At 39.2% G+C, this 12,510-nt stretch overlaps 1 protein-coding gene and 1 pseudogene across 1 annotated transcript in view; both read right to left on the bottom strand.

Annotated features, from left to right (window-relative positions):
* Positions 1-12,510, bottom strand: part of PGM5 (phosphoglucomutase 5) — a 234,500-nt gene that overhangs the window by 60,255 nt on the left and 161,735 nt on the right. Inside the window, exons 8-9 of the mRNA XM_055135630.1 lie at positions 8,824-8,959; positions 4,329-4,512 (exon numbers count right to left, since the gene is read on the bottom strand). Coding sequence (XP_054991605.1) covers positions 4,329-4,512; positions 8,824-8,959 — 320 coding nt within the window. The remainder of the gene's footprint in view (positions 1-4,328; positions 4,513-8,823; positions 8,960-12,510) is intronic.
* Positions 7,851-8,293, bottom strand: LOC101545976 (ubiquitin-conjugating enzyme E2 variant 2-like; annotated as a pseudogene).

The following is a 12,510-nucleotide window of genomic DNA, read 5'->3' as shown; positions in this document are numbered from 1 at the left end:
AAAATATTTTTAAAAATAGATAAATAAGATGTATAGAAGTTATAGATGTATAGAATCCTTATATACTGCTGAGTATAAAATAGTGCAATTGCTTTCTTTTTTGTTCTGGGTTTTGAGGCCATGCCTTGTGATTCACAGAGCTTACCCCTAGTTATGCATTTAGGATCCCTCCTGGTGGTATTTGGGGGTTCAGTTCGGGGTATAGAACTAGGATCAGCCACATGCAATGCAAGCTCGCTTCTTACCCTGTACTGTACTATCTCTAACTGTAGATACTGTACTATCTCTTTGGTCTTACTGTGTAATTGCTTTTAAAGACTAAGGAGCAGCTTCTCTAAAGGTCAAGCAAGTTATTTATTTGACCCCAAAATCATAATCCTTGGCAGTTGAAAACCTGCACCAAAACTTGTATGCTAATATTCACAACAGAGTGGTAAAAATGCAAATGTCTATCAACTAACGACTAAATTAGCAAACTATGGTAAATGCACACAACATAATACTACTACTTATCAATAAAATGAAGTGCTGATGCAGTACTTGAAACTATAGCCCAAAGTAGCATGCCTATTAAAAGAAGTAAGTCACAAAGGATCACACACTTTGTGATTCCATTTATGAGAATATATGTAAATTGTCCAAAATAGAAAATTCCAAAGAGATAGAAAGTAATCTGAGCTAGAAGTTATGGGAGACAATGAAAGAGTTAAAGGTTTTTACTGGAAATAACAAGTACTTTCCAAAATTGATTTTTGGCCATTACATAACCCTATAATCATCCTACAAACATTAAATTGTGTAATTTAAATGAATGAACTGTGACTTACATCTCAATATGGTGATTATTTATATTAGATAAGGCCACAAAAGCCACTATTATACATAAATAACCTCTCAAGAATATTTATTATATGAATGCAGCATGATACATGGGCTATTTAGAAATAAAACTAGTTCATTTAAATTCAAATAGGTCTTTTAGGAATGCATAGTATTCACCATAATGACAATGTTGCATGCTGAAGATTCAATTATCCCTGGATTTGAATGCTGATAATTACAAATATCCCAAAAGTGTTGACAAGTGGTAAGAGTTTGGAAATAGCCCAACTCTGCAGGAACCCCTTGCCCCACTGGACCCTACCCCACCCCACCCCACCCCAATAGCAGCATCTGTGGATTGCTGGCAATCAGGATACCACTGAGTATTGACTGGTCTCTCTCTCTCTTTTTTAAATTTTTTTAAAATTTTTATTAGAGAATCACTGTGATGTACAGTTACAAACTTATGAACTTTTTGTGTTTGCATTTCATTCATACATGATTATTTACCCATCCCTCCACCAGTGCCCATTCACTTCCACCAATGATCCCAATATCCCTCCCACCACCCCCACCCTATCCCACACCACCCCACCCCATCCTTCCTCTGGGCAGGGCATTCCCTTTTGTTCTCTCCTCTTTTGGGTGTTGTAGTTTGTAATAGAGGTATTGAGTGGTTCATGTTCGGTCATATTCAGTCATTCATGTTTGGTCTATAGTCTACTTTCAGTTCGAATCTTCCAACCTGAATGGGTCCTCCCAACATCCTCTACTTGGTGTTACCTTCTCTATCTCAGCTGCCTTTTCCCCAAGCATATAAGACCAGTTTCCAAGCTGTGAGGCTTGACTGGTCTCTTATCACCCTCATTCATGCAGCCAAGCCCAGACCTAAAGAAAAGTTCCAGTGAGACTGGGGCCATTCATTAACATAGATGTCATTTGGGTCCTAGTATAAGAGAAGATGAACTCTTCTGTTACTAGAAAAATATCCTAGACAAATTTGTGATAGTGTTTGTCTATTTATGACCACCTTCAATATGGGATAAAGAACAATGGAAAGACCAAAATTGATAAATTCATAATAAAAGAGGAAAAGGGGGGACAAACAGATAGTGAATCAGGTAGGATATTTGCCATGCACACAGTCAACTTGGTTTTTCCCCGGCACTGCACCTAATCCTCCAAGCCCCATCAGGAATGGTTTCTCAATACAAAGCCAGGGATAAGCACTAAATACAGCCAGGGATGGCCCCAATTAAAAAAAATTAATTTAAAAACAAAACAGAGGGGCCAGAGCAATAGCACAGCAGGTAGGGCGTTTGCCTTGCACACAACCGACCTGGGTTCAATTCCCAGCATCCCATATGGTCTCCCCAGTACCACCAGGAGTAATTCCTGAGTGCATGAGCTAGGAGTAATCCCTGTGCATCACTGGGTGTGACCCAAAAAGAAAAAAAATAAAAACAAAACAGAAATCAATATTCAGGGAAGAAAGGGACTAACTAGAATAACAAGAAATCTTCACTTGAAATACTGTTAATAGAGTAAGTCAGATGCAAAGAATTAGAAAAAGAAAAAGAGAAAGAAAAAGAAAAAGAAAAAAGCCTTGAGGTGCTGAGTGCATTAGAGAAGAAACAGGGCAGAGTATTTGCAGTTTTAGCACCAAAGCAAGTGAACTCAACAGATAATCTTTATGTGAGCAGATAAATCTAGAAAATCTAGCATTGTTTCAAAGAACAGTCTTTATGCCTTCCTCACATGGGAATTAAAAAGACTCTCAGGGTACTTTCTACATTAATTTTGTAACATTTGAGTTCTACCTCAGACTTGGATTTACAAAGTTTGTTCCGATGGCCCTGTGGAAAATGGAAGCACAAATATGGAACAAGATTGCAAAAACTTATTTGAGACAGCGGCTCCAAGAGAACACATGCTGATATCCCTAATTCTTATCTCTGGGGATTCCTGATGTTATTAAGGAGGGAATTTAACCCTAGAGTAAAACAAAAGACAACTACAAAATTTGTATTGAGCTGCCCTTCTGCAAAGGATATCTAGGAGTTTCTGTGAGTTTTATTACCTTTCATTTCTAAAATAATTCTTTGAGACAGATTTAACAGACAAGAATGAAACCACAGTTCACAAAAACCCAGCGACTTCTCCAGCCGAGTTGTTGCCACACAGCACATGGGAGGAGTAGGAGTCAGTGCTGGGTCTTGAAGCTACTTAACAACAATTTTCTCCACAACCACTACTTGGTCTACTTACTTCTTTGAAAAGTAAGATTATCTAGTAGTGGTAACTATAGGTAGCCTCCTAGAATAAAAGACTAACATTTTGAAGGAGAAAAAGTATCATCACAAAACTAAGCAGATCAGACAGAGCAGACAAGAGAGTAACATGAGGGCAGTCGACTTTGGAGCATCTGAGTGTTCGAGGATCCAGAACAAGCATATGTATGAAATGCTAGCAGAACAAAACCAACAGTAACTACCATTACATCTACTCCTTCCAAAGCTGCGTTTCTGAGAGATTTTGATTTGTCAGTAATTTAAGAAAAATAGCCAAGAAGATAAGAACTTAAAGACTTCAGAATGAAACTTCTTTTAACATTACTGCCTCATTTATACTGTAAATGTTAGTACATAGTAACACAGTTTGAGATTTGTCAATGCTTGTCATAAACAAAGAAAACAAAGACAAAAATAATTATAATATCTCTAACTTCCCTTACATAAGACAAAGCGAAGGCAAAAGAAGTTGTGGTTCATTTTGCCACATACTTATGTAATAATATATTTCCAGACAAGCTTTTTTGGAATGAGCAAATTTTCAAACCGTTTCTTTTCATCAAGAGAGGAACCCATCAAGCTAAGCTACTTGTTCTCAATGACACACATAATAAAGGTGAAATATTCTTATATTTAGATGTTCCAAGGAAAAACTCTTGCTCTGTAAACTTTGAATTGATTTCAAGTAATGATCTGTAGCTCTGTAGCACTGTCATCCTGTTGTTCATCGATTTGCTCGAGCAGGCACCAGTAACGTCTCCATTGTGAGACTTCTTGTTACTGTTTTTGGCATATCGAATACGCCACGGGTAGCTTGCCAGGCTCTGCCATGAGGGCGGGGTACTCTCAGTAGGGCTCTCTGAGTGGGATGGAGGAATCGAATCCGGGTTGGCCGCAGGCAAGACAAAAATGCCCTACCCACTGTGCTATTGCTCAGTCACCTAAAAAGCCTGCAGGCTGTAGCCATGTTGATGGAATGTTGGGCATCTGGTTATCGTACTGTCCCTTTAGTTAGTATATGGAAAGAGAGTTAGAGTGAGGTTCTAATCTACTCTCTGAGTCAAAGAAGTAAGAAAACCTTCACCAAGGTCTGTCCTCTTTCCAGGGCTGGCATCTGTAAGAGATGGCTCCAAGTAGATCATCCCTAGAGACCTCTCTGGCCCAGGCCTGGTTCTCCCTGTTAACCTTTTCTGTTGCTGGTTTCCTCACAATTACCTGCTTCCTGGTCACGGTGCCATCCACAGGGTCCACGTATTCAAAGCTGTCTGTCTTTGCCACACTGTAGACATGGCTCCCCACGGCAAACTGTTGGCCAATGAAGGACTTGTCACAGACAAGGGCCTCCAAATCTCTCATGATGTAATAGGTTGTCTTGGGATCTAGACCCTCATAATCAAACCTGGTGAGGGAAGGAAGAACAAAGTATGAACACAAATCTCTTCAGAGAACTAGTGATGACCTCTCAAGATCATCTACTCATTGATGCAGTTGCCAGAAAACTGCAAAAAAGATCACCCCTGCCCAGTCTGCCTGGTTCCCTCTGGTGCTTCCAACCATTCCTCACACAGCAGCTGAAAGACCTTGTAGATGCTGTGCTGGCATGAGTCTTGAATGAACAGAGAGAGACAGCTCAGGATGGGAGAGTGAGTTTACTAGAGGCTCAGCGCTGAGGACCCCAAGTCAAAAGAGAAAGAGACTTGGAGCCCTGTCTGCTAAGAGGTTCTCTTTTTTCATTCTTTATGAGTGAGCTAAAATGTACAAAAAGAAAAAAATGAAGTATCTTTCCCAGCCTTCAGGTGACCCTCAAAACAAAGTAGAAACGGTGTGTCAGTATCTCTTGCCCATTTGATGTGACTCACGTTTTGCCATCCATGCATTCCTCTAAGTCTGCTGGGCCTTGTGCTCTCCCGTTAATCCGGCAAGCCTTTATCCTACCTGATAAAGGTCCTACCAAGCAAAAACACCCTCTCCCTCCCTTCTCTGACTGACCTTGGGGCTGGTTTTAGTGACACAGTTCTCATTACAGTTTCATAATTCTCATTATATACAGTTTCTTATTTGCAATTTCTTATTTGTCATTACAGTAGAAATCAAATCAAATTGTATCACTATTTTCCTTAAATCCTCTGAAATATGCCAGCACATTGAGGACAAGACTCAAAACTCTAAGCAATCTACAAGGTGCTTCGGGGTCTGACCCTGACCACCTCCTTGATGAATTTGTCCTATTTTGCCCATATGTAGCGGCCTTCAGCCACACTGCCTGAGATACACTTCTGAGATACTTCCTTTTCCTACTTCTGGGATTTTGCCCAAGCTCTCGGTCCCCTCTGCCTGGTGTTTGTGTTCCAGCTACTCAAATAGCTAGTACATTCTCTTTCTTTGTTTTCAAATCAGTATCTCTATACAGTGACCATCTCCTACTATCATTCTAAGCTAGTTTCCTCTATCTCCCTTGATCTAATCACCCTTTGTATTTCTCTTTGGACCTTATCCTTCTTTCCTTCCTTCCTTCCTTCCTTCCTTCCTTCCTTCCTTCCTTCCTTCCTTCCTTCCTTCCTTCCTTCCTTCCTTCCTTCCTTCCTTCATGTCCATAATTGGAGTCATTATTCTGCCCAGTTCTCTTCATATAGGTGGGACTGTTATTTCTATACCACCATCACCATCGCCATCACCACTACTTTAATGCTGCTGCTACTCCTACTACCATCAAGCTACTCTCCCCGCAAGACTCCAGACAGACCTCTTTAACCACCTCCACCACTAATATACTTTCATGTATGGGAACTTTCAGTGGAGAATATCATCAGGGGTTCACTGATGCCAGGAATTTCCAGAAGACACTACCTGAAGCCTGGTATTATCTCCTCCCTACTAAGAAAATTTTCAGGCTAGAAATCACTTTGCTTTGTAGGCACTGTTCACCCTGTGTTTGCGTAATGCTAAAGGAAATGTTTACTTTCCTTCTACCTATTCGTTCCTCCCTTTTACTTTATCTCTGTGATCTTTTTTTGGCAAGAAATCTGAAACATAATTTGGTGACACACAAGAATTTAAATCCCCACTGCATATTATTCTCTAATATGGTATTTGTTATGAAGAAACTAATTATTATGTAAGCTCTTAGCCAGAAAAATGATCTATATTATAAATACACTTATCATAACACCATGTCTTCAAAACACTGGCAGAAAGCAAGAAAATCATTCCACAAATTATGAGGAACACATCCTGAACTCAAGCTGATCTTGCTGAGCCAGAGATTGGCAATCATAATATATTTTATCAGGCTGAACATTCTGAAACAGTTTCATGCAATAAAAGGACTAGCTGTGCCAATTAGCCCTTTGGTTTGCCAAAAACAAAACTTAGTATTTTTTATACACTTACTACAAATACCAGTGAATGAAACAAGTTCCCACCTGCATTGAAAGTCCTTGTGTTAGGATATAATGAAAAGACTCGGGAGTTTGCAGGCCACCAAACCTACCCATAGCCTTCTAAACTAAGCAGTAATAAAAATATTGTGGCATTGTCTACATTCCCCAGAGCATTACAGTCACTTTGATTTTTTTAGTACTCAGAAGGCTTCCTTAATTCTCTGATGTCTATCTAAGTAAACTAGTAAATGACCTCTTAAAAGAAGAAACAATAACCTTATAAGGGAAGTCCAAAGTTTCCTATCCTTCAAGATTTCGAAACACAACTAAACATTCAAACTACATAACTCTTCATAAAGTAAATGTACTACAATCTCTTCAGACACTAAAGAACATCTCTGAGACTATCCAAGAATTTCCTTACCCTCTCTCAAAACCTCCACAGTTACAGTTTGTTCCTATAATTACTCCCCCACGCCAGGGCTTGGTAAAATCCCAGATATCTACTAGATCCAAAAACAATTCCTAGTCAGCGGCCATATAACCCAAAGTCTCTAACTGGTCTCACTTTCTTCAAGAACAAAAAACTGTTAAGAGATCACCAGTCTTTTTTGTTCCCTCCCTGAGGACATGTTCCACATTTTATTTGCATTTAAAGACAAACTTTAATCTCAAAATCACATAGCCATACACCTATTTCCTTTATGTTGACATCATTTAAACTTTTATGCATGGTTTGCCAAAGACTGCAAACAAGTATTTACCATGTCTGTTACATGGAACACTCACGGATACTTTTAACAGAAATTCATTGACCACTCCACACATTTTTAAAAAATTATAAATTCAGTATCAAAGCAATTCTGAACTTAATTTTGATACTACTAATAGTCAGCACCCATACTGCTTTAAAACTCAACACATCTTGTGACAAAATTCATTTTACCTGCGACTTTAGACAATTTAAATTGTAGCTTTCACTAAAATGAATAAAAAAACATGACATGTCTGTTCTTCCTTTTTGAGAGACAGACTTTTCAGAAACATGCAACTTCTATAGTCATCTGACCCTTTTCACCTTGCTTTCACATTATAAACCTGGATTCTATTTTTGAGTACTCCAGGTTTATGACTAAATGACAGTACCTTACCCAGAGAAAAAAAATTGTGCTGCATCTTTCCTCCTGTTACCTGAAAACATACTAGGTATACGACATTCTTATAAAGGTCCAGGTCATGTTTTGTCATCTGTAATTCTTTAATTTAATGTGTGGGTAGTTTGCATTGTAATATTTAATCAAGACATTAACATGAGTAGAATGTTGTTGATATAAGACAAGTTTGAGATCCATTAAAATTAATTGTACGTTTGTCCTTCTGTAGACTATGGAAGTTTTGTATTTTCTTTGGCATCATTAGATGTCTTAGCTCTTAAAGTACAGCTTTAATGCAGTATTAGTTTTGCCTTTTTGGCTAACACTGGCATGCTCTGTACATCTACCATTACTCTGGAATTGTTTACTCCATTCATATAATTAATATTATGGTTAAGAATCTAACTGATGGAGGAGCTTCTGGGTATTCAGGATCACTTTCTACTTTCAGGCTTTATATTATGTTTTCATATTTTTTCTTGGTGTCCCAATAATCATGCCTGTCTACTTTGTAAGTGTCAAATCTTCATCACCTTCAAGGCTAACCATACTATCACCTACTCCTTTTATGCCATCCTTTAAGTCCTTCCAACAAGTGAAAATTATAGGGAATCTTAACTCCTATAGAGACCGCCATCTTCTGACTGCCAACCTTTCACCCACAGGCTTTTCCTCTCCTCCTTAATATCTGGCTTACTGTTCCCTCCATTAATGGAGCCAGAACTTCAGCAGAACCAACTGTATGGCCCTTTCAGAGAATATCAGCTTGGATCTTAACATTATTTAAGGAAGAAAGATAAGGGTAGGGAGAGGATGACACAATCTAACAGAGCTTTTTATTCTTCTTCTTTTCTTATTTATTTATAATTATAAGTTGAAAAACAACAGGAAATCCCCTGATTTGCTGCACCACTCTCAGAGGTGCTAAAAGACATGCTAAGGCTCTTCTGTTCACTCTCTCCTGGGATGAGTCCCCTTTAAGAGACTCACTTTCCCACCTTATAGTCACTGAGTACTGACATCACCTTTAACCTATGTCAAGGGTGATCTAGTGCCAGTCTCTGTATGCCTCACATTTGCCTGAAGATCTCTCCTGATGGTTCTAGCTACCATATTTAGAAAACATCTCTCAAAATATCTTCCCAAGGTCCATACAGAGACCCTGATCCTTCTCACCTGCAATAGTAGTGACGGCCAAATTTGGCCCAATGATCTCGGACAATTTCCTCCACACCCTGCTTCCGGGCAGCGAGAATGGAGAGCCAGACCAAGACAGCCCAGAGGCCATCTTTCTCACGAAGATGATCAGAGCCTGAAGGAAAAAGAAATAGCTACGATTAGCTCCCACAGGAAAAGTAAAAGCTAAATGACAAAGATCAATTAGCCAGTGAGGATTATATTGAAGTGGTTGGAAATATGTTCCCATGATTTTAAATACATACCCCATATATGCTTGCACTTTCAAAAACATGCCTTTGAAATTCAAATAACATAAAATAGCATTAAAAACTAAAAGTCCTGAAAACTGTCGAAGGGACAAAGGCCAAAGTTCACATGATGTGCTGTGGGGAAGGTAACACTTGGCAGTACTCATCATTTATTCCTGACTCTGCACTCAGGGGTCACTCTTGGCAGGGGTTGGGGGAATATATAGGGTGCCAGAGGTATAACTCAGTTCAGCCATGTGCAAAGCAAATGCCCTACCCACTATACTGTCTCTCTGTCCCTTTAAAATAGCTCTTTATGCAAAAAACTTGATTCAAGTTGTTGAATTCAGGCAACACACACAAAAAATCAAACAGAACTGAAGGATGAATCAAGTGAAGAAAGAAGAAGATGGCTCAGGAAGAAAATGGACTGCAGGGATGCTGTCACAAAGTGTGACCATAGCTATTATTTAACTTAAGTAGTTCCATGATGGAAAGGTGCCCCGTCCATAGTTGAATGGAACTGTCCCAAACCTGTGAATGTAACGTTATTTGGGCAAAGTCTCTGTAATCATAAAGTCAAGTATATGCAATAAAATCATCCTGGATTTCCCAGGTGAACCCTAAATCCAATCACAAGTGTTAAGAGGAGAAAACAAGAGAAGACAAGGAGAAGCACAGAGAGATGTGTGCTGTACAAAGACAAAGACAGACACTGAAGTTCTGTTGCCACCTGCCAAGATGAATGAGCCTCCAGAAACGGAGAGACCAGGAGTTTTCCTGAGCCTCCAGTTATACCCACACCTTGAGTTTTGACTTCTGGTCTCCAGAATTCTAAGAGGATAAAGTAATGTTTTCTGGTTGGAGGTCATTTGGGGCAGTGGTGTTAGGAAATGACACAGGTTGACAGAGTTAGCTCAATGAGGTGATTCCCACCAAGGCGTGACCCACATCTCACCCGAACCTTGACTTCAAGCACTACAATACTAGGGACACTCTCTCAAATAAAATCAAACAAGTCAATTAAAAACTAAGTTTTCTGAGTACATTTAAGAAAAATTTGTTTTCTCTTTGTAGGGTAGATGGTTTGAGCATGTATGCATATATGTGTCTGATATGTCAGATATATATATCCAACAAAACTACTTACCTGTATTATTTGCCAATTAAAAATTTATTTTATTCATTTATTTATTGTTATTCAGTATTCAGAGTTAGTGACCACCTTAATTTTATCAACCACCTACGTAATCATCTTTGAGTCACTAATGATTTTGCCTTGATGATAACTAGGTCTGATATTTTTGTGGCTGATTCTCTTTTGTCTTTTCTTGGCCAAAGAGAAACTTAATTCTTTTTGCTAACCATCAGAGAGATCAGGAACAAAGACTTAACAATAAAATTAGACCAGTTGTTAAAAATGTGTAGCGGATTTAGAGGACAAAAAAATATGTTAAGTGACAACACAGAGATACTATCAGTAAATTCTAGGTTTGGAGATCCAGTTTCTTTAGGAAAATACATTACAAGAAAAAAAAATAAGACCGAGGGTGTAGGATAACATGGGGTTTGTCCTTGCGCAGGGAACTTAATTTACCTTAGAGCAATGGCCTTTCTGTATGGACACAGGAAGATAGTTAACAATATGCTTCGTAACTTGGGAGCTGATTGACTCCAATAATATTTACTCCTGGGCATCTGCTTTCTCAACTCAGTTGCCCTTAGTTCCTAGCTCCCCAAAAGCAGGGTCTCGATGAGGGACGGAATGGACCCAGGGCAAGCTGTGAGCTACCCTGGCATCGAAATGGGCCAGGCCACAGCACCACAATACTCAAGTATAAATTGAGGGCATGGTCATAGACAGATGCTGTCATGATCCAAAAGTAACGACAAGACTAAGACCTTGCTGGGGTTAGGATGACTAACCTGGCCTGAGGACTGTGGTCTGGAATATATAGTGAATGTCCTCAGGAAGAACCAAACTTTAAGTTTATATCTCTTACTGTGCTCATACAGAATGACATTGCTAGAAATATTAGAAGTAAATTTACTATAACTATTTAAGCAGATTACTAGCTCACACCCTGACATACCCTTGTTTGGATCCCATCCTTGAGTGGATCTCCTTAGATGAGATTTCCTTAGATGAGATTTTGTTAATCTCCTCGAGAAATGGTCTTACCCTTCTTTGTTGATTTGTTAATGTTAAACCCACCTTTGTGCTACTGCCCTATGTAATTTGCTATATAAACTAAGACTGTGGGGGCACTGATGGGAGACAGAAGAAGAAGACAGAAGGGGAGACAGAAGAAGAAGACAGAAGGAGAGACAAGAGAAGACAAGGGAGACAGAAGAAGAAGACAGAAGAGACAGAGAAGGAGACACACGAGAGAACACAGGAGAAGAACAGAGAAGACACAGAAGCAGAGACAGAGAGAGGTCAGAAGAGACCAGAGGAGAGACTACAGAGACAGAGAGACAGACAGACAGACAGAAAAGAGCACAGCGGCACACATAGAAGCAGAGCACAAGGAGGAGCCGTCCGGATCCGGTCCATACACAGCAGCTTGGGAACACTGAACGAGAGCGGTGCAAGCGAGAAAGAGCTGCCCGGAGTGCCCGGGGACAACTAAAAGACATGACACATCATACCGTCTCCCCGTCTCCCGAGAGCGCCGCCCTTTGTGATTTTTTACACAAGGGATTAATTGAGACATGTCAACCAGTTGCAACACTATAGATATTTAGGTTCTGATTCAAGTAATCGAATCGTAAAAAGAAAACTAATTAAATCTCTTTTTTAAATGGGTTAAAACAGTATTTTATCTAGTTAAATATCTCTGAGAACATCTTGCTGAAGTTAGGTACCATTTCCTCTTGTAGTCTCATTCAGTATCAAATTATTTCCTTCAAAAAGAAAAAGCATAGAACATTGAAGACACTTTTTTAAAAGTAGTTAGTTTTTAGTTCTTCCTATACACTGATTGTGGTTTGCAATGGCTATTTCTCAACTCATACTTTTCAGTGTAAAGCAAACTCTTCACACTGCTACAAAACAGAAGTATAGATGACACTGGGTTAGCGACATGGCCAAGAACTTGGGGGGTCGGGGGAGGCCTAGGAAATACTGCCCAGTGGGATAATTTCAAAGTCCTTGTCCTTTTATAGCTGAAAATAATTGCTTTTAGTTGCAAGTTAAAGAAAAATACCCTTTTGTTCTAAAGCATGGACTCTGCATACCTTGGCTCTCCAGCTGGATGACATAATCTGAAGATAAAACCATTAGATACTATTAATTCTTTGAAATAAGATTTCACAATTGGTGGTGGACAGACATAAAGTTCTTTAAACAAATTTTTTGAAATCCACCTCAACCATTTGTAGCCAGTTCATAGAAAATTGTGAGTTTGAATATACAAATGTTTGCCTGCAAGTC

Source organism: Sorex araneus, chromosome 1 (genome assembly GCF_027595985.1).
Source record: "Sorex araneus isolate mSorAra2 chromosome 1, mSorAra2.pri, whole genome shotgun sequence".
Classification (NCBI taxonomy): Eukaryota; Metazoa; Chordata; class Mammalia; order Eulipotyphla; family Soricidae; genus Sorex; species Sorex araneus.
The sequence above is the reverse complement of the archived record's forward strand: the minus strand, read 5'-3'. Positions and strand labels throughout refer to the sequence as shown.